Source organism: Hemitrygon akajei, chromosome 18 (assembly GCF_048418815.1).
Source record: "Hemitrygon akajei chromosome 18, sHemAka1.3, whole genome shotgun sequence".
NCBI lineage: Eukaryota > Metazoa > Chordata > Chondrichthyes > Myliobatiformes > Dasyatidae > Hemitrygon > Hemitrygon akajei.
In genome coordinates this window covers 62,364,632-62,388,392 of record NC_133141.1, presented here as the reverse complement: position 1 = coordinate 62,388,392, position 23,761 = coordinate 62,364,632, and the positions used below count along the sequence as shown (strand labels likewise).

Here is a 23,761-nt window from a genome sequence, read left to right as displayed (position 1 = left end):
TGAAAGATTGCTAGGGTAAGAAGGGTACATCAACAGTATATAGCAGTAAATTTATATCTTTTGTTTACAGTTTCTTATAATATTTTATGATCTATTACGTGTAATCCTTAATATTAGTTGCGGTGTTAATAATAGCTTCTTGGCTAGTCTTAACCGACCCAGACAATATGATTGAAAATAGGAATGAGAGGGAATTACCTCAAGCACACTGAGACTCGTGGTTACACAGCGATTAGTAATGGGGACACAACCATTCACAATCTAATCCAGTGTTTTGGCCAGATGGGAATCAAATGTAACATTTTCAAGTTTCATGAAAAATCTCGAGTCATGTAATATAGGATGCTACAGCACAGGAACGGGTCTTTTAGCCCAACTAGCCCATGTCATCTATAATTCTGCCTAAACCCATCGACATGCACCTGGACCATAGATTCCCCCGTACTGCTTTCATCCATGTACTTAAACCTCTCTTAAATGTTGCAATTGACCCCACATCCACCACTTTCACTGGCAGTTCATTCCACCCTCTGAATGAAGAAGCTCCCTTCAGGTTTCCCTTAAATATTTCACCATTCACCCTTAATCAAGTTCTACTTTTGCCCAACCACAGTGGATAAAGCCTGCTTGCATTTATCCTATCTATATCCCTCATAATTTTGTATACCTCTAACAAATCTCCCCCATTCTCTTATGCTCTAGAGAATAAAGTCCAAACCTATTCAACCTTTCTCTATAACTCAGGTCATCAAGTCCCAGCAACATCCTTGTAAATTTTCTCTAAACTCTTTCAATCTTATTGACATCTTTCCTGTGGTCCTGTTGTGACCACAACTGCACACAATACTCCAAATCTAAACTCGCTACTATCATCAGGCAGCAGCTACAGGAGCCTAAGGTCCCACACCATCAGGTTCAGGAACAACTGTTACCCTACAACCATCAGGTTCCTGGACTGGCATGGATAACTTCACTCACCTCAACTCTGAACTGATTCCACAAACTATAAACTCACTTTCAAGGACTCAACAACTTCAGGCTTCAAAGGGATATGGACAGCAGAGTGCATGAACAACATGGCTGATGGAGAACAGTGTACAAAAGTGTATGGTTATCCATTTTGGCAGAAAGGAAACCAGAAAACTGTGTTTTCTTTAAAGTGTGAGAGATTGGAAAATGTGGTGGGTTCTTATATGTTGCCTTAATGCAGGGGCTCAACCCAAATGTTAACTGTTTCCTTGCCTCCGTAGACGTTGCTTGACCCATTGAGTTCCTCCAGCATCTCAACAGCATGGTAGCCTAGTGGTTAACTTAACACTTTACAGCACCAGCAATCTGGGTTCAATTCTTGCTGCTGCTGTCTGTTCTCTCTGTAACTGCGGAGGTTTCCTTCAGGTGTTCCAATTTCCTCCCACATTCCAAAGACATATGGGTTAGTGTTAATAAGTTGTGAACACGCTATACTGGCAACAGAAGCTTGCTGATACTTGCAGGCTGCCACCAGCACAACCTGGACTACATTGGTTGTTGACACAAACAGCACATTTTGTTGTATGTTTTGATGCAAATGTGACAAATAAAGCTAATCTATCTTTAGCCTGCTTTCTTGTACAGTAATAACTGAATACTTACATGGAAATGCAAGTAGTTAGGAAACGATGTTTAGATTTTGTTGCAAGAGACTTTGAATAGAGTGAAGACATCTTACTATCACTATATGATGATCTTGATGAGACTTTACCCTGAGTGTTATACACAATTATGGTTGCCTCACTGCAATATTTTATATAGAGGATGTGCAGCAAAGATTCACTAGAACTCTTCCAGGAATAAACGAGTCTGTCACACAAGGAGAGATTGAGTAAGGAAGGCCTCCATTCTCCGGAATTTTGAAAAACAAAGAGGTGACCCTTCTATCCTGTCAAACAGATTGTTTGACAGGATAGAAGTGGGGAGGAAGATTGTTTGACAGGATAGATTTGGGGAGATCACTTCCCTGAGGTGAAGATTTTAATGAAGATAAATCTCTTCACTCAGTGGGTAGAAAGTCTTTGGAACTGCTTACTCCTGAGAGCTGTGGAGTGACTGATAGATTGAGGAATTAAGGGATATGGGGATAGGGTATAAAAATGGTTTTGAGGGAGGTGACCAGCAAAGATAGTTAGATAGCAAGTTTTGGTGGGGGGGGGGGGGAGACACAAGAGATCTAGAGCAATATACAGAAAATACTAGAGCAACTCAACAAGTCAAGCAGCATCTACTGAGGGGAATAAACAGTTGACGTTTCAGGCCAGGATCTTTTATCAGGGCTCATGATCATGTCTTGATGAAGGACCTTGGCCCAAAATGTTGACCGCTTATTCCCCTCCATAGACGCTGCCCGTCTTGCTGAGCTCCTCCAGCATTTTGTGTGTGAGATCAGGAACATGCTATGTTCCGGACTGTGTGTGTAGACCTGCATTGGTATACTGCAGCCCCAATAAGTTACTTGAACATGAGGGAAGTGCAAAACTCCATCAGGAGGTGACAAGCCTAACATCACAGGAAAGGAGATATATACAGAATCTCGGATGTGAGTGCATTCTGATGTCAATGATTGACACCTCTAACATCACTTGTCCATCTGCTGCCCACAATTTCTTTTGTCTCATCTTCCTTACTGCTGTCCCAAGCTCTCCCTTGATCGTCCCTTCCCTTCATATTTCTGCTGCTTCCCTGTCCCTCAAATAATTCACTTTCCATTCTCCTCTTCCTTTCTGATTCTCTCACAGTACGGGTGGTGTTTCAAGGACATGCCTGCTTTGCAGGCTTTGATCCCAAAGGTCATGTGTATGCCACTAGGCACTACCACACACTGTTCATTCCTCTTTTACCATCCCTCAACATTGCCCCCAACTTCCAATCCTGGAAATGCATCTCCTTTACAGCCTAGAGTCGAATTTCTAGCCCAGTGTAGTTCAGGAGTAATCTTTCATCCCTGCCTTATTGCCAAAAATGGAAGATTAAATAGTGCAGTTATTAACAGGGAGATGTCCAACTTTGGCTGGCCAATTGGAAACATTAGATAAGATACTGACTACTTGCACTGTATGTTTTGATGTGCATTTGATAAATAAATTGAATTTTGAATCTGAATGATATTCCAATGTAAAATATCCAGACTTGGTGGTTCACAGCTACTGCAGCAAGGCAGGGATGAAAGATTACTCGAACCGTTGGACAGGATTGGAAAAGTTTGATTAGCAGTCTGTTAATATCACCATCACCCTCTCAGGGATGTACAGCACAGGAAGAGGACTTTCTGCCCATGATGTGTTGAATTAATTAAGCTCAAATGGCTAATTAACTTAATTCCTTCTACTTGTACATGGTCCATTCTCTGCACATTGATGCATCTAACAGCTTCTTATAAACTCCTATCATATCTGCATTTTCCATAACTTTGGCTGTAGTATACATGCAGTGGCCACTTTATTAGGTACACCTGTCCACCTGCATGTTAAATGTAAATATCTAATTAGTCAATCATATGACAGCAACTCAATGTACAAAAGCATATAGATAGTCAAGAGGTTTAGTTGTTGTTTGGACCCGACATCAGGTGGTGATAAAAGTGACCATGAAATGATTGTTGGTGCTAGACTGGGTGGTTTGAGTATCTCAGAAATTACTGATCTCCTGGGATTTTCACACTCAATAGTCTGTAAGAGTTTACAGAGAACAGTGTGAAAAACAAAAAGTATCCAGTGATTGGCAGTTCTTTGAGTGAAAATGTGTTGTTAATTAGAAAGGTCAGAGGAGAATGGCCAGACTGGTTCAAGCTGACAGGGGGTGGAGGTGGGCAACAGTAACTCAAATAACCACGCGTTACAACAGCACTGTGCAGAGAGCATCTCTGAATCACATTGAATCTTGAAGTGGTTGGGCTATAGCAGGAGATGATCATTAACATACAAAAATATACACAGTTCACTTTATTAGGTACATACTGCACCTAGTAAAGTGCCGCTAAGTGTATATCCTTCTGTTCTTAAAAAAAGTATTTCCTGGTTGCTGGTATCAATGGTTTCATCTTGTACCCCTTATTGTCCAGAACATGATGATGAGCTGCCATCTTCAACTGCCACAGTCTATCTGATGGCACAAGTCCCCGAGCTACCATATAGGGAGTTCATGGATGCTGGAGAATATTTCCAAATTGGGATCATGTGCAACTACAATCACAGAATAGTTAGAAGCCAGGAAGTAGCCATTGTGTCCATTTTGTCATCTGTAGAATTTATCAGCCATTCTTACTCCCCCATTCCCTTTCCCAGAGTCCTACAGAATCTCTCTTCTAACATGCCATCCTGACTTACATCATTGTTCATTCCTTGGCAGGGCCAAAATCCCAGAGCTCCCTTCCCACATTGTACTGTGGGCAAAAGGATTAGATTAGGTTCATTTGTCACATGCACATTGGAACATAGAAACATAAAGTGAAATAGGTAGTTTTGCACCACTGACCAACACACATCGCTGATGTGCTGGGAGTAGCCTGCAAGTGTTGCCGCACTGCTGGCACCAACATAGCATGCCCACAACTCATTAATCCTAACCCATGCACCTTTGGAATGTGGGAGGAAACTCGAGAAAATGGAACAAACCCATGTGGTCACAGAAAGAACATACAAATTCCTTACAGACAACAGAGGGAATTGAACCCCAATCTTATAGCTGGCACTATTGTGCACTGTGCTAATTGTTATGCTACCATGCTGTCATCACTATCTTTGGAAGCCACTTGAGCTGACACTTCCTTGGAACTCCATCACCATAGCCATCCAAGGAAGTGGCTCCCCATGTCACTTAGTATGAGCAGTTAAGGACGAGCAGCAAAGGCTGGCAGGCACAACAGTGACATCCAACAAGTAAATGATTAACATGACATAGCTAGGGAATTCTGGCTTCTCCCTCCTTCATTTCCAGTCCTGATGAAGGGTTTTGGCCTGAAACGTCGACTTTTTATTCCTTTCCATAGATGCTGCCTGACCTGCTGAGTTCCTTCAACATTTTGTGTATGTTACTCTGGATTTCCAGCATCTGCAGAATCTCTTTTATTAAGGAATCTTCAAGTCTTCCATCACATCCCACTATTGGGCAAAGTTTGACACCAAACCACATAATGTATTAGGAGAGGCAGCATCAGTTTTCTCATAGATAAGTTTACACAGAGGTTTGACAATAAGCCACTTGCAAAGAAACCAAGTTGGATTGCATTCTTTCATATCCATGGCTCACAGTCACTGCCTGAGCAAGCCTCTCTGCACTGGTCTTCCATAGTTCCCACAGCTATCATTACCACCCTGGACATTCCACGAAATAGAGTGGGCTGTGGGAATCATGAGCAGCACAAACAGCAGCCTTTCCTACAGGCCACCTTCTTGGCTCTTTGACAGCTCTTTCTCTCAAAGGCTGTCCCTGCTGCTTCCAATGTGTCAGAGACAGCTGGAAATAGCTGAAAAGATCGAAAGCATTGGATGAGGTCCTTCATATGATTACTTACTAATGATGAAGCAGTAGAATTGAAGGTAAATTATTAACCAGACTAGGAAACAGGCAGAGTGGGACTCAAGGACAAAGCATAATGAACAGTGGCTCAGACTAGCACAATGTCCAGCTGATACTCTGCAAGAATAAATATTAGAACCTTTAATTATTCACTATATTTATTAATGAAATACTTCATCCATTATCTAATTTTACTAAAGATATACGGAAAGGTGGGCTTGTAAGAAATAGAGATGCAAGAAATACAACAGGAGAAACACACACTGCTCTTCAGGGGGGGAAAGAGATGGCAAGTGACATAGGGAAAGATTTAGGCCACTTGGCCTATTGAGTTTGCTCCACCATTCTATCATTCCAACCCTCTTAACCTCATTCTCCTATTTTCTCCCCATAATATTCGATGACCTTACTAATCAAGAAACCATTAACCTCTGCTTAAGTATACCCAATGATTTGGCCACCACAGCCCTTGAAATGAATTCCACAAATTCACCACCCTCTGGCTAAAGAAATTCCTCCTCATGTCTGTTCTAATGGGATGTGCCTCTCTACTCTGAGGCTGTGCTCTCTGATCCTAGACTACCCCACTATAGGAAACTTTCTCTCCACATCCACTCCATTTAGGCCTTTCAAGATTCGATAGGTTTCAATGAGATCCCCCTCATTCTTCTGAACTCAAATGAATACAGGCCCAGAGCCATCAAACATTACTCATATGTTAACCCTTTCATTCCCAGAATCACTCTCGTGGATCTTCCCCAATGCCAGCACATCTTTTCTTGGATAAGGGTCCCAAAACTGCTCACAATACTCCATGTGGTCTGACCAGTGCTTTATAAAGCCTTAGTATTACATCCTTGATTTTATATTCTAGCCCCCTCGAAATGAATTATGTAACATTGCATTTGCCTTCCTTACTACTGACACAACCTACAAACTAACATTTAGGGGATCCTGCACAAGGACTCCCAATTCCTTTTGCATCTTTGATTTCTGAATTTTATCTCTGTTTAGTAACTAGTCTATGGCTTTATTCCTTTTACCAAAGTGATTGATGGAGGAAAAGATAATAGAGGTGTTCAAAGCCTCCATGAGAACAGGCCATAACTACACTGATTCCTGGGATTTGTCAGCTCTTGATTGGTCAATGTTGATGGGATGCACTGAGCACCTCAAGGGCCAAAGCTGGAGGCAGACAAATGTCCCGTGCAAATTAGAAGGACACCACCACCTCCCAAAGTATTGTGCCATTCCTTTAGGCAGTCTGCTATTCATTTCAGAAACCTCACAATGTAAGTGGAAGCATGCCATTTTGAACCACATAGACTGCCAACGAAGACTGATAGCTCACGCAAAACAGTGGCAAAAAAAGGCTGGCACTGTAGCATAGAGGCTAGCATAATGCTTCACAGCACCAGTAACCCCAGTTCAATTCCCACCACTGTCTGTAAGGAGCTCATCTGTTCTCCCTGTGATCACATTGATTTCTTTTGGGTGCTCTGGTTTCTTCCCACATTCCTAAGACATATGGGTTAGGGTTAGTGAGATGTGGACATGTTATGTTGGCACCAGAAGCATAGTAACATTTTGTGGACTGCTCCTGACACATTCTCAGACAGTGTTAGTCATTGACACAATCAAGGCATTTCACAGTATATTTTGATATCTTAATGTTTCGATGTATATGTGACATCTAAAGTTAAGCTAATCTGATCTTAAATGTAGGCAACGGAGCTGTCCAAGTTAGGCCCATAAAGAATAAAACAGGGTAAATTGATAAAAAAAAAGTTGGAACAAGTGGCTTTAAGAATAGGCTCAAGGAACTGACTGTTTCCATTTCTTTGGTATGTCATTAAATGAGGATTGAACAAGTTTGAAACTGGACTGTAGGAGCCATGATCTCTGGGGTGTTTCACACAACCAGCACTCTGTAAAAAAAAACTTACCCTTGACATTCTCCCATACTTTTCTCAAAGTAGGTGGGCATTTTCACCTCTCTATTCCCAGTAGGAAGAACAAATAACAACTGTTTGCTAGTTTTCAAAGTTCCGATAAGATGATTGATAGGATGCAAAACTGGGCTGAGAAGTGGCAGATGGAGTTCAGCCCAGACAAATGTGAGGTGGCTCATTTTGGTTAAGTCAAATATGATGGCAGAATATAGTATTAATGGTAAGAGTCTTGGCAGTGTGGCAGATCAGAGGGATCTTGGGGTCCGAGTCCATGAGACACTCAAAACAGCTGCGCAGGTTGACTGTGGTTAAGAAGGCATATGGTGTATTGGCCTTCATCAATCGTGGAATTGAATTTAGGAGCCGAGAGGTAATGTTACAGCTATGTAGGACCCTGGTCAGACCCCACTTGGAGTACTGTGCTCAGTTCTGGTCGCCTCACTACAGGAAGGATGTGGAAGCCATAGAAAGGGTGCTGAGGAGATTTGTTGCCTGGATTGGGGAGCATGCCTTATGAGAATAGGTTGAGTGAACTCGGCCTTTTCTCCTTGGAGTGATGGAGGATGAGAAGTGACCTGATAGAGGTGTATAACATGATGAGAGGCATTGATCGTGTGGATAGTCAGAGGCTTTTTCCCAGGGCTGAAATGGTTGCCACAAGAGGACGCAGGTTTAAGGTGCTGGGGAGTAGGTACAGAGGAGATGTCAGGGGTAAGTTTTTTACTCAGAGAGTGGTGAGTGCGTGGAATGGGCTGCCAGCAACAGTGGTGGAGGCAGATACAATAGGGTCATTTAAGAGACTTCTAGAGACTTCCTGCTATACATTCAGAACTGAATGCAGGTCTACCCCATCAGCAAGTTGCTTGTTGGTGGAGAAAATGAAGGAGCTGCACATTGTGCTGTCTAATAGTGAGTGACTGCCTTGGTCATTTTTCTTGTGATCACAACATCCTTTTGGACATTGTTAATGTGGAATGCCACAGGTTTAATTCACTGATTTATTGGCTGAGAGAAAGAGCAGGTGGCAGGGGGCTACATAGCCTCAGTTGTAGCGAGACCTAGTCCCCAAGGTGTGGTGTCACCTGTTTACAGCTGCCAGGAGAGAGGCATCAGAGCTGATGTGCTCCACCAGGGGTGATAAGGAGCAGCATCCAGGCTGGAGAAGTTGCTGCTCACCAACCACTGCCACCACCACCCCCCGACCCTGTTTGGCAGAAGACAAGCTGTATTGTGGTCAACTGTAGATTTCTGCAGCATTCATGGCTCCAGTCTGGCCTTTTTTTGTGTGCTGTATCTTACTGATATCTCACATGGGCTTGCTGTCTTATATGTGCTATGTGTGCTTTGCGCTGTGTTGCTACCGTGTTTTGCGCCTTGACCCCAGAGTAACACTGTTCCATTTGGTGGTACTCATGTATGGTTGAATGACAATTAAACTTGAATTGAAATGAATGGTTTATTTTCTTTCATCACACAATGAAGTTGAAAGATATACTTACTGTAGTCCCAAGTCATTTTGCTCCTGCGGTACAAACTTGTAGAGCGCTACGTATGTATGCATCTGCAGCACGTCTTTACGCACTGAGGGCTTCCTAATCTATAGGGCAGAGAGAACAGGAATCTTCAGAGAAAGTAATGACACTATCACACAATGTTTCCTTTTCCACAAATGCTCCTGCCCTGCTGAGATAGTGATTCTATTGTGAGAATTGTATCATTGCATTACTCAATTTAGGGGTGGTATGGTAGCATAGCAGTTAGCATTAATTTCAATATAGCATCAGTGACCTGGGTTCAATTTCCGCGCTGTCTGAAAGGACTTTGTACGTTCCCCCAGTGACCACGTGGGTTTCCTCTGGGTGCTCTGGTTTCCTCTCACATTCCAAAGATATATGGGTTAGTAGGTCAATTGGTCACATGCGTGTAATTGGGTGGCATAGGCGCATTGATCTGGATGGCCCTATTACTGTGCTGCACGTCTAAATAAAATAAAATAAAATAAGCTTCAGGGTCTTTACAGGGAGGGAGGATTTCAGTCAGTGCTCCTCAGTCCAATTCCACAGTGACCATTGAGGGAAAGCGCAAACTCAATAGGTTGAGCAGCTTCTTTGGGAAGGAAAGGAATTATCAATGTTTCTGATCGTAACTATGTATCAGGACTTCCCCTCCCACACCCACTCTCCCCCTCTCACAAATGCTGTTCGACCTGTCGAGTTTCTCCAGCATTGATTGTGGCTCAAGAATCCAGCACCTGCAGTCTCATCTTACTCACCTGTCCTAATGCTTCTATCATTCTGTATCAATTTTGATATTGTTTCTCGTGGATAAGAATTTGGGCAAACCAAGGTAGGTCTTGCATCAGCTTATGCTATACTCCCATGTTAATGTTCTGATCCATTAACTTTTCTACTGATAATGATGCCCAGATTGTTTGCAATAATATTGTTGCAATTCTACTACCGGACAAAGCAGTGATGATTTTCATCATTAAACCAATGAATGAAAATAAAATTATTGCCATTTCCTCCCAGTTAGGCTGGTGCCCTTTAAGCAACCTACTTTTGAATTGACTTATTGAAAGACCATCTTGTGAAGGACTCGGTGGACTTAACTCTCAAACAAGCAGATACATTCTGAAGGTTCGTCACCATGGCTAAACACGAGGCAGGGGGTGGGGGAGGGACTCCTAAACAGGCTGAAATGCAGAGCAATGTGACCCATCTACCCAGCATCTTATTAGCAAATGCGCAGTTGCTGGAGAACAAAACTGAGGACCTGAGGGCAAGATTGCCATTTCAAAGGAAAATGAGAAATTGCTGTGTCTGTGATTTTCTGAGATGTGCCTTACTCAGAGTATGCCAGGTAGAGCAATTAGACCCGAAGGATTGATTCACAAGGTGCAATGAACTACCAATTAATAAAAGGCAAAAGGTGGAGGTATATATTTCATTATAAATTTTCTGTGGTGCTCCAATATGGCAGTTTTGGAGAACTCATGTTCCTCTAACCTTGAACACCTCATGATCAAATGCCAACCATTCTACTTACCAAGAGAGTTCTCTGTGATACTGACCACAGTTTACATAGCACCTGTGGCAGACTGTAAGCAGGCACTGAGATACTACATGATGCCATTACCAAACAAGAAACAGTCCACCACAACACATTTCAGATCACAATCAAGGATTTCAACCAGGCTTGTATGAAGAAATCCCTGCCCAATTACCATTAGCATACAACCTGTAACTCCAGAGGTCCCAACACACTAGATCACTGCTATACTTTGATAAGGAGTGCCTACCATTTTATACTCAGACTGCATTTCAAAAAATCTGTTCACCAGGCTGTCCTTCTCCTACATGCAGAAGCTAAAGAAGAAAGCTCCAAAGGTGGACATGAAGTGGTCACGAAAGGCAAAGGGACAGCTATGGAATTGCTTCAAGTCAGAGGACTGGGCCACGTTCAAGGACTCATCTGTAAATCTGAATGAATACACCACAGTCATCATGGACTTTATAAATAAAAGTGTCCTCACAAATTCATTCAGAGTCTTCTCCAATCAGAAACCCTGGATGAAACATGAGATCCTCAATCTGCTGAGGGCTAGATCAGAGGCATTCTAGTCTGGTGACCAAGAAAGTTACAAGAGGTCCAGGTATGATTTCTGGAAAGCTATCTCATGGGCAAAGTGGCAATTCCAGACTAATCTTGAATCAATGAAGGATGCTCGACAGTTATGGCAGGGCTTGAATACTCTCAGCTCTTATAAAGTTAAACCAAGTAACATAGGTGACAACAGGGTTTTGCTTCCAGATGACCCCAATGCCTCCTATGCTCACTTTGGCTATCAAACATGGAGGAACCATCACAAACCCCCATATACTCGATGATTTGAGTCGCTGAGACTGAGGTGAGAGCATCTACATGGAGCATTATTGCAGGAAAGCAACATCCATCGTCAGAGACCCCTGCCACCCAGGTCATGCTCTTTACTCCCTACCCAGGAAGAAGGTACAGAAGCCTCAGGACTCACACCACCAGGTTCAGGAACAGTTATTAACCCTCAACAATCAGGCTCCTGAACCAGAGGGGATAACTTCACTCACCCCATCACTGAACTGTTCCTACAACCTATGGACTCACTTTCAAGGACACTTCACCTCATGTTCATTCTCTTTTTTTTCTTCTTCCCTCACTCCCTTTCCCTCTCCCCCCCACCCCCAATTCTCTGGACAGAGCCCTTGGGGAGAGGAAAGGTGGCGCAACAGACTTTTAGCATCATAAGTCAGTGAGTTGTTTTGTTATGTCTCCCCTCTCACTCTGAAAGGGGACACCTCTTTTTCCATTTATTAGGGAGAGAGAGAGAGAGAGAGACCCTGTGCCACGTTGAGTTGTTGGGTTAACAATTAGTTTTTGTTGCACTGCAGATCATGGTCTTGGGAGCTTTGCTATTGCATGCTTTGTGGGTGGAGGTGCTGATGCTTTTTCATGGAAGTGGATGGCAATGTGGGAGCGACTTTGCTTTGGCTGCTGCTTGTATGTGGGAGGGGTTAGTAGGGGGACTTTGGGATTCTAACATTTTTACTGTCATTCATTCTTTGGGGCACACTTCTGTTTTCATGGACGTCTGCAAAGAACAAGAATTTCCAGATGTATATTGCATATATTTCTCTGATATTAAATGGAACTATTGAACTTTGGTGTTGACGTAATTTGACTATTGGGTTTTTTAGCCCATTTGTCACAGTCAAGAAGTGACATACCATAAATTGCTGAAGAAACTTAGCGGGTCAATCAGCATCTCTGGAGAGGAATAAACAGTTGATGTTTTAGGTCAAGACCCTTCACCTGCACTTTCCAGGAAATACTGGCCACTATCATATCAATGCAATGAAAGAGAGCCATTGATAGGGTTGACAGTAGGAAACCTCCCCCACCCCCCATAAAAGATGTCAAGAACAGAGGCTATAGGTTGAGGGTGGGGGTGCGCAGACGGTTAGAGAGATGAGATGAGATGAGATGAAGGGTGACAACCCAAAACATTGACTGACCTACTGAGTTCCTCCAGCTTGTTGTATGCTGCTCCACATGTAACATGTACTTTCTCAGCACAATCGCAGCCCTGCTGGGCTAGGAGATGCCATATTCCCTGCCCAATGGCTCAACTCGGCTTCTAACTCGCTCTGAAGTCCAGCTGAGAATTGCATGAAACTTTGCCCCTGGAGTATTGAGCTTTCTCAGCATGCTCCACAACCCATAATCATGCATCCCAAGTCACCATTCATACGTTAAACAGACACCCTCAGTGATCAAGCTCCTTTCTTCAGAGTCAACAACCATGTCCAAAAGATTAGCTTTATTTGCACATGTACATTGAAAAATACAGTAAAATGCATTGTTTTGCATCAAATCAAATCACCAAAGTTTGTGTTGGGGCAGCCCACAAGTGTTGACATATTTCTGGCGCCAACATAGCATGCCCACAACTCACTAACCCCAACCGTATATCTCTGGATTGTGGGAGGAAACTGCGACACCCAGTGGAAACCCATACAGTTACAGGGAAAATGTACAAACCCCTTACAGGCAGTGGTGTGAATCAAACCCCAATCTTACAGCTGGCTCTGAACTATGCAGTACAAAACACAAAATATCATAAAAGTTGTACTGCACAGAAACGGGTTCTTCCACCAACATTTTCTATACGAACCATAAAATACCCAGCTACACTAATTCCCACTGATCAGCACTTGGTTTGTAGCTTTCTGCTCATCTAAATACTATTAAAACTTTGTGAGAGTCTTTGCTTCCATTTACCCCTCAGGCAGTGAGTTCCACGTACCCACAAGCCAAAAAATGGCAAGTAGGACTGGAAGGTGATACCTCAAAGGTGGCATCCATAAAGGATCCCCATCACCCAGGACATGCCCTCTTCTCATTGCTACCATCAAGGTGGTGGTACAGGAGCCTGAAGACACACATTCAATATTTCAGGTGCAGCTTCTTCCCCTCTGCCATCAGATTTCTGAATGGACATTGAACCCATGAACACTATCTCACTATTTTCCCTCTCTTTTTGCACTACATATGTAATTTATGCTTTCATGCATACTTTCTACTGTAATTCACAGTTTTTATTTTGCATTGCAATGTACTGCTGCCACAAAACAAGTTTCACAACATATTCCAGTGATATTAAATCTGATTAGATGGGCATCTTGGTCAAGAGGGACAAGTTGGACTGGAAAGCCTGTTTCCATACTCTGACTTTCCAAGCCTCTGGATGGAAAGATTCTCCCTTAAATCCCTTTAACTATCTTTCCCCTTATCCTAACTATATCCTCTAGTTTTAGCAACATACTCACAAATTTGAAGTAACTCAGCAAATCAGGCAGCATCTATGGAGGGGAATAAACAGTCGATGTTTCAGACAGAGATGCTTCATCAGGACCGGAAATGAAGGAGAAGGAAGCCAGAATAAGTTGGTGGGGAGAGGAGAAAGAATATAAGCTGGCAGGCAAAGGTAGGTGGAGGGGGATGAAGTAAGAAGCTAGGAGTGGTTAGGTAAAAGAGGTAAAGGGCTGCAGGAGGAATCGAATAGGAGAGGACAGCAGACCATGGAGGAAACTGAAGGAGAAGGGGCACCAGAGGAAGTGGATAGGCTGATGAGGAGAGGGGAAGTGGAATGGGTAATTGGGAATGAAAAAAAGAGAAGGGAAAGGAGGAAGAAATTACCAGAAGTTTGAGAAATTGATGTTTATGCAATCAAGTTATGGCTGACCAGACAGAATATAGAGTGCTGCTCCTCCAACCTGTTGCCTCATCATGGCAACTGAGAAGGTCATGGGCAAACTTGTCAGAATCAGAATGGGAAGTACAATTGAAATGGGTGGTCACTGTGAAATCCCCCCCCCACCCCTTTTGTTGCGGTCAGAGCAAAGGTGCTCAACGAAGTGAACCCCATTCTATGTCTGGTCTCACCAATGTTGAGAAGGCCACACCGTAAGCATAAATGACCACAACACACACACGGGTGAAGTGGTGTCTCACCTGGAAGGACTGTTTGGGACCCTGAATGGTGGTGAGGGGGCAGACTCATTTTCAAGGACAACCCATATTCTCAGTATTGTTTATTTACTTTTTTAAAAATTATTGGTATGATTTGTCTTTTTTTGCACATTAGATTTACGTCAGTCTTTGTCGTAAAGTCATACAGTCACTTTGGCCCAATTAGTCCATGCTGAAACCAATTATACTGCCTACTGCCGTTGACCTGCACTGGGACAATAGCCCTCCATACCACTACTATCTATATACCTATCCAAACTTGGCTTAAACATTGAAATCAAGCTCGCGTGCAGCAATTGCACTGGCAGTTCATTCCACGCTCTCGCTATCCTCTAAGTGAAGAAGTTTCCCCTCTTAAACTTCTCACCTTTCACCGTTAACCCATGACCTCTAATTCAAGTCCCACCCAAACTCAGTGGAACAAGCATGCTTGCATTTACCCTATCTGTACCCCTTATAATTGTGTTACCTCTATCAAATCTCCTCTTAATCTAAGTTCTAAAGAATACAGACCTAACCTATTCAATCTTTCCTTATAACTCAGGTCCTCCAGACCTGACAACATCCTTGTAAATTTTCTCTGGACTCTTTCAACCTTGTTTACATCTTTCCTGTAGGTAGGTGACCTGAACTGCACACATCACTCCAAGTTAGGTCTCACCAACATCTTGTACAACTTCAGCATAACATCCCAGCTTCTGTACCAAATACATTGATTTGTAAAGGCCAATGTGCCAAAAGCTTTCTTTACGACCCTATCTACCTGTGATGCCACTTTTAATGCATTATGGACCTGTATTTCCAGATCTCTTTGTTCCACCACAGTGCTCAGTGCCCTATCGTTCACTATGTAAGACCTACCCTGGTTGGTCCTACCAAAGTACAAAAGCTCGCAATTGTCTGCATTAAATGAGAGGCACTGATCGTGTGGATAGTCAGAGGCTTTTCCCCAGGGCTGAATTGGCTAGCATGAGAGGGCATAGCTTTAAGGTGCTTGGAAGTAGGTACAGAGGAGATGTCAGGGGTAAGTTGTTTTTTTTTTTACGCGGAGAGTGGTGAGTGCGTGGAATGGGCTGCCAACGGTGGTGGTGGAGGCGGAAACAATAGGGTCTTTTAAGAGACTCCTGGATGGCTACATGGAGCTTAGAAAAATGGAGGGCTATGCGTAAAGCCTAGGTAGTTCTAAGGTAGGGACATTTTCGGCACAGCTTTGTGGGTCAAAGGGCCTGTGTTGTGCTGTATGATTTCTATGTTTCTAAATTCCACCTGCCATTTTTCAGCCTATTTTTCCAGCTGATCCGGATCCCTATGCAAGCTCTGATTGTCTTCAATACTGTCAACTACACTGCCCAATCTTGGTGTCATCCGCAAATTTGCTGATCCATTTTACCACATTATCATCCAGATCATTGCTATAAATGAAAAATAACAAAGGACCACAAAACCATAAAATATAGGAGCAGACGTAGGCCATTTGGTCCATCGAGTCTACTCTACCATTCAATCATTATCCAATTTTCCCAGTCATCCCCACACTCCTGCCTTCTCCCCATACCCTTTGATGCCCTGAATTATCAAGAACCTATCTATCTCTGCCTTAAATACACCCAATGACTTGGCCTCCACAGCTGCACACGGCAACAAATTCCACAGATTTACCACCATCTGATTAAGGTAATTTCTCCGCATCTCTGTTCTAAATGGACATTCTTCAATCCTGAATTCATGCTCTCTTGTCCGAGACTCCCCTACTATGAGAAATAACTTTGCCATAGTTAATAAATTGGATGAGCTAGCCTCACTAGTAAGGAATGTTAAAGCATACAAGGAATGCAGTTTAATGTGCTTTTCCGAAACATGGCTGACGGCTAACATCCCGGATATAAATGTAGAATTACCTGGTTTTACTTCGGTAAGATTTGACAGAGATGCCAAAAAGTGTGGGAAGAAGAAAGGAGGGGGACTCGTTGTCTACATTAACGCAAGATGGTGTAACCCCGGGCATGTGACTACAAAGATCTTCGTTTGTGAAAGAGATATTGAGCTGATCGCCATGAGTATGAGGCCATATTATCTGCCGCGAGAATTCGCAAACGTCATTGTGGTGAATGTGTATGTCCCGCCGCGTGCCGATGCAACAGTAGCGTGTGACGTCATCAACTCCGCTGTTGCTAGGCTTCAGACACAGCACCCTGAAGCACTGGTGTTAATTACAGGGGACTTCAATCATGTGGCTTTGGACACAACACTACCTGCTTTCTCCCAGTATGTGGACTGTTACACCAGGGGTAATAGGACTATTGACCTACTGTATGCAAACGTAGAGGATGCATACAGTGCATCCCCGCTGCCTGCACTGGGGAAAGCTGATCACAACCTGGTTTTGTTACAGCCCAGATATAAATCAATTGTGATGAGGCATCCCACTACCACACGCTCTTTTAGAAAGTGGACTCCTGAAGCTGAACAGGCCCTGAGAGACTGCTTCGGTACTACTAACTGGGATGTACTGCAAGGGGGGCTATGTGGGGGTGTTGGGGAGGTCACTGAATGCACAACAGACTATATTAACTTTTGTGTGGATGCCGTTGTTCCTGTTAGAACTGTTCGCTGCTATCCCAATAATAAGCCCTGGATCACTAGCCACATCAAAGGCCTCCTAAACCAGAAGAAGAGGGCCTTTAAAGATGGTGATCGGTTGGAGCTTAAAAGAGTTCAGAAGGAACCCAGAGTACAGATCGGGGGGCAAAGGAGCAGTATAGGAGGAAGCTAGAACAAAAGCTGCAGAACAAAAGCATGAAGGAGGTGTGGGATGGGATGAAGATCATCACCGGATGCGGTGCAAAGCGGGGGGCAAACATAAGTGGAGATGTGGAGAAAGCGAACCAGCTGAATAACTTCTTCAATAGGTTTGATAGCACAGTCTCATCCTCACCGCAGAACTCCACACCAGGCTTGTCTTTCTACTCATCCTCCCTCTTACTTCCCTCACAGGAAAATAGCCACTCACAGGAGACCTTGCCCACGCCCGGGATTACGGCTGCACAGGTGAAAGGTCAACTGAGGAAGATCTGTACCAGCAAGGCGGCTGGACCGGATGGAGTATCCCCACGATTACTGAGGGCCTGTGCGACTGAGCTGGGAGAACCCCTACAGCGCATCTTCAACATGAGCCTGGAGCAGAGAAGAGTACCCAGACAGTGGAAAACATCCTGTATTGTTCCGGTACTGAAGAAACCACAACCAAAGGAGTTGAATGACTTCAGACCTGTTGCCTTGACGTCGCATGTGATGAAGACCATGGAGCGGCTGATAATACAGAATCTGAGGCTACAAACCAGGCACGCCCGGGATCCTCTTCAGTTTGCATATCAGGAGAAGGTGGGAGTGGAGGATGCTATCATGTATTTGCTGCACAAATCACTCTCTCACCTGGATGGGGTCAGTGGTGCTGTGAGGATTACATTCCTGGACTTCTCTAGTGCCTTTAACACCATCCAGCCCAGGATCTTAAGGCACAAACTAACGGAGATGGGAGTAGACTCTCACATGGTGGCTTGGATAGTGGACTACTTGACAGATAGACCTCAGTATGTGCGGTTGGGAGAATGTAGGTCTGACACCGTGGTCAGCAGCACAGGAGCGCCGCAGGGGACTGTGCTCTCTCCGGTCCTGTTCACCCTGTACACATCAGACTTCCAATATAACTCGGAGTCCTGCCATGTGCAGAAGTTCGCTGATGACACAGCCATAGTGGGGTGTGTCAGGAATGGACAGGAGGAAGAGTATAGGAAGCTGATACAGGACTTTGTGATATGGTGCAACTCAAATTACCTGCGTCTCAATATCACCAATACCAAGGAGATGGTGGTGGACTTTAGGAGATTTAGGCCTCATATGGAGCCAGTGATCATTAATGGAGAATGTGTGGAGCAGGTTAAGACCTACAAGTATCTGGGAGTGCAGTTAGATGAGAAGCTAGACTGGACTGCCAACACAGATGCCTTGTGCAGGAAGGCACAGAGTCGACTGTACTTCCTTAGAAGGTTGGCATCATTCAATGTTTGTAGTGAGATGCTGAAGATGTTCTATAGGTCAGTTGTGGAGAGCGCCCTCTTCTTTGTGGTGGCGTGTTGGGGAGGCAGCATTAAGAAGAGGGACGCCTCATGTCTTAATAAGCTGGTAAGGAAGGCGGGCTCTGTCGTGGGCAAAGTACTGGAGAGTATGACATCGGTAGCAGAGCGAAGGGTGCTAAGTAGGCTACGGTCAATCATGGAAAACCCTGAACATCCTCTGCATAGCACCATCCAGAGACAGAGAAGCAGCTTCAGCAGCAGGTTGCTATCGATGCAATGCTCCTCAGACAGGATGTAGAGATCATTACTCCCCAATGCCATTCGGCTTTACAATTCAACCGCCAGGGGTAAGATATGTTGAAGTGCCAGGGTTAGGACTGAGCTTAAGTTACCATTCAATGTATTTTAGTAAACTATTTAAGAACTTTTTAAAAGCTATTTATTAATGCTTTTTGAGAGGGTGATTTTAGATGTATATCATACTTGTATTGTATGTAATTAGTTTTGCTACAATAAGTGTATGGGACATTGGAAAAAATGTTGAATTTCCCCATGGGGATGAATAAAGTATCTATCTATCTATCTATCTGTTCAGACCTTTTAACATTCAGAATGTTTCTATGAGATCCCCCCTCATTCTCCTGAACTCTAGGGAATACAGCCCAAGAGCTGTCAGACGTTCTTCATACGGCAATCCTTTCATTCATGGAATTGTTCTTGTGAATCTTCTCCGAACCCTTTCCAATGTCAGTATATCCTTTCTAAAATAAGGAGCCCAAAACTGCATGCAATACTCCAAGTGTGGTCTCATGAGTGCCTTATAGAGCCTCAACATCACATCCCTGCTCTTATATTCTATACCTCTAGAAATCAATGCCAACATTGCATTCGCTTGCTGCACCACCGACTCAACTGGAAGTTAACCTTTAGGGTATCCTGCACAAGGACTCCCAAGTCCCTTTGCATCTCTGCATTTTGAATTCTCTCTCCATCTAAAGAATAGTCTGCCCATTTATTACTTCCACCAAGGTGCATGACCATACACTTTCCAACATTGTATTTCATTTGATAGTTCGTTGCCCATTCCCCTAAACTATCTAAGTCTCTCTGCAGGCTCTCTGTTTCCTCAACACTACCCGCTCCTCTACCTATCTTTGTATCATCGGCAAATTTAGCCACAAATCCATTAATCCCATAGTCCAAATCATTGACATACATCATAAAAAGCAGCGGTCCCAACACCTACCCCTGTGGAACTCCACAGGTAACTGGCAGCCAGCCAGAATAGGATTGCTTTATTCCCAATCTATGTTTTCTGCTGATCAGCCAATGCTTCATCAATGCTAGTAACTTCCCTGTAATTCCATAAGTTCTTATCTTGCTAAGTTAAAGTCTTATGCCGGTTTCCATGGCGTGAAGTGACTGTGAGTACAAGACTCACACCTGTACAAGAGAGTACAAGACTGGAGATAGGATTCCAGTCTATCACGAGGTTATCCGCCAGCATTTTGCTGGTACCCATTTTCAGCTGGGTGGACTGGAGCAGTGTGTGGTTAAGTGTCTGACTCAAGGACACAGCACGTTGCCTCGGCTGGGGCTCGAACTTACAACCTTCAGATCGCTAGTCCAACGCCTTAACCACTTGGCCATGCCTACGGTACTTGCGTCAGATCCTGGGCATTTCCTAGAAAGACCGCGTGCCAAACAATGGCTGGAGTTTATGCAAGAAATGAGGAAGGTGCAAGACAGATATATTCCAAGGAAGAAGAAATTTTCGAATGGAAAAAGAATGCAACCGTGGCTGACAAGAGAAGTCAAAGCCAAAGTAAAAGCAAAGCAGAGGGCATACAAGGAAGCAAAAATTAGTGGGAAGACAGAGGATTGGGAAGTTTTTAAAAGCTTACAAAAGGAAACTAAGAAGGTCATTAAGAGGGAAAAGATGATCTGTGAAAGGAAGCTAGCAAATAATAACAAAGAGGATACTAAAAGCTTTTTCAAGTATATAAAGAGTAAAAGACAGGTGAGAGTAGATATAGGACTGATAGAAAATGATGCTGGAGGAATTGTAATGGGAGATAAGGAGATGGCGGAGGAACTGAATGAGTATTTTGCATCAGTCTTCACTGAGGAAGACATCAGCAATATACCAGACATTCAAGGGTGTTAGGGAAGAGAAATATGCGCAGTCACAATTACGACAGAGAAAGTACTCAGGAAGTTGAATAGTCTAAGGGTAGATAAATCTCCTGGACCAGATGGAATGCACCCTCGTGTTCTGAAGGAAATAGCAGTGGAGATTGCGGAGGCATTAGCAATGATCTTTCAAAAGTCGATATATTCTGGCCTGGTTCTGGAGGACTGGAAGATTGCAAATGTCACTGCACTATTTAAGGAGGGGGCAAGGAAGCAAAAAGGAAATAATAGACCTGTTAGCTTGACATTGGTGGTTGGGAAGTTGTTGCAGTCGATTGTCAAGGATGAGGTTATGGAGTACCTGGAAGCATATGACAAGATAGGCAGAACTCAGCATGGTTTCCTTAAAAGAAAACCCTGCCTGACAAACCTAGTGCAATTTTTTGAGGAAATTACAAGTAGGCTAGACAAGGGAGATGCAATGGATGTTGTGTATTTGGATTTTCAGAAGGCCTTTGACAAGGTGCTGCACGTGAGACTGCTAAACAAGATAAGAGCCCATGGAATTACAGGAAAGTTACATACGTGGATAGAGCATTTGTTGATTGGCAGGAAACAGAGAGTGGGAATAAAGGGATCCCATTCTGGTTGGCTGCCGGTTACCAGTGGTGTTCCACAGGGGTCCATGTTGGGGCCGCTTCTTTTTACGTTGTATATCAACGATTTGGATTATGGAATAGATGGCTTTGTGGCTAAGTTTGCTGATGATACAAAGATAGGTGGAGGGGCCAGTAGTGCTGAGGAAACAGAGAGTCTGCAGAGAGAGATGGATCTGAGATGCAATGGGACTTGGGAGTCCTCGTGCAGGATACCCTTAAGGTTAACCTCCAGGTTGAGTCGGTGGTGAAGGCGGCGAATGCAATGTTGGCATTCATTTCTAGAGGAATAAAGTATAGGAGCAGGGATGTGATGTTGTGGCTCTATAAGGCACTGGTAAGACCTCACTTGGAATACTGTGTGCAGTTTTGGTTTCCTTATTTAAGTAAGGATGAGCTGACGTTGGAGAGGGTTCAGAGAAGATTCACTAGAATGATTCCGGGAATGAGAGGGTTAACATATGAGGAACATTTGACCGCTCTTGGACTGTACTCCTTGGAGTTTAGAAGAATGAGGGGGGACCTCATAGAAACATTTTGAATGCTGAAAGGCATGGACAGAGTGGATGTGGCAAAGTTGTTTCTCATGGTGGGGGAGTCTAGTATGAGAAGACATGACTTGAGGATTGCAGGGCGCCCATTCAAAACAGAGATGTGAAAAAATTTTTTTAGCCAGAGGGTGGTGAATCTGTGGAATTTGTTGCCACGGGCGGCAGTGGAGACCGGGTCATTGGGTGTATTTAAGGCAGAGATTGATAGGTATCTGAGTAGTCAGGGCATCAAAGGTTATGGTGAGAAGGTGGAGGAATGAGACTAAAGGGGAGATTGGATCAGCTCATGATGAAATGGCGGAGCAGACTCAATGGGCCAAATGGCCGACTTCTGCTCCTTTGGCTTATGGTCTAAAACAAGGACATCCTGGACTAGGCCAGCATGCCAAGCATGTACGTCCTGCTCACATAGCAATGACTGCGCTGGCTTGGCCACATCCGCCACATGCAGGATGGCTGCATCCCCAAGGACATCCTATATGGAGAACTCACCGCAGGATCCTGGCCCATAGGTGCCCACTGCTGCATTACAGGGACGTTTGTAAATATGACCTGAAGTCTGCTGATATTAGGGTGAACACTTGGGAAGAGACAGCTGCAAATTGCTGCACCTGGTGACAGGCTGTACATACAGGCGTTACCAATGCAGAGAAAAAATTAACTCGACTGTGGTCGGACAGAAGAGAGAGAAGGAAAGCTGCGGCAGTGACTACCCAGCCGCAGCCATCAGCCTTCACGTGCAGCAGCTGTGCCAAGGACTGCCGCTCAAAAATCGGCTTATTCAGCCACAGCCAATGCTGTTTCACACCCAATTGAGTCCTAAACCAGGCGCATGCATAGACAGACGGAGCCATATATATATTTTATCTTGCTAAGCAGCCTCATGTGCAGCACCTTGTCAAAGGCCTTCTGAAAATTCAAGTACACCACATCTACTGCATCCCATATGTCTACCCTGCTTATAATTTCCTCAAAAAATGGCAGTAGGCTAGTCAGGCAGGATTTTCCTTTCAGGAAACCATGCTGGCTTTGGCCTATCTTGTCATGTGCCTCCAGGTACTCCGTAATCTCATCCCTAACAGTCGATTCCAACAACTTTCCAACCACTGATGTCAGGTTAACCAGTCTATAGTTTCCTTTCTGCTATCTCCCACCCTTCTTAAATAGCGGAGTAACATTTGCAATTTTCCAGTCATCTGGTACAATGCCAGAATCTATCAATTCTTGAAAGATCATCGTTAATGCCTCCGCAATCTTCCCAGTTACTGCCTTCAGAACCCAAGGGTGCATTCTATCAGGTCCTGGAGATTTATCTACCCTCAGATCATTAAGCTTCTTGAGCACCTCCTCAGTCATAATTTTCACTGCACCTACTTCACTTCCCTGACACCAGGACCCAGCACCAGTCCCTGCAGCACACTACTAGCCACAGGCCTCCAGTCAGAGAGGTAACCATCTACTACCACTCTGGTTTCTCCCCCAAAGCAAAAGTCTAATCCAATTTACTACCTCATCTTGAATGCCGAGCAACTGAACCTTCTTGACCAGCCTGCCATGTGGTAGCTTGTCAAATGCTAAAGTCCATGTAGGCAACATCCACTGCCTTGTCTTCATCCACCTTCCTGATAACATCCTTGGATAACTATAAGATTGGTCAGACACGGCCTACCACTCATGAAGTCATGCTGACTATCCTTTATCAGTCCATGTCTATCCAAATACTTATACATCTGGTCTGTTAGAGTACCTTACAATAACTTTCTCACAACTGATGT

General features: G+C 44.0%; 1 protein-coding gene across 3 annotated transcripts in view; it reads right to left on the bottom strand.

Annotated features, from left to right (window-relative positions):
• The window catches only part of LOC140741484 (SH3 and cysteine-rich domain-containing protein 2-like), a 233,126-nt gene that overhangs the window by 36,575 nt on the left and 172,790 nt on the right, over positions 1 to 23,761 (bottom strand). For all 3 annotated transcript variants that reach the window (XM_073071729.1, XM_073071730.1, XM_073071731.1), the window contains exon 8: positions 9,002 to 9,099. In XM_073071729.1, the coding sequence (XP_072927830.1) occupies positions 9,002 to 9,099 (98 nt within the window). The remainder of the gene's footprint in view (positions 1 to 9,001; positions 9,100 to 23,761) is intronic.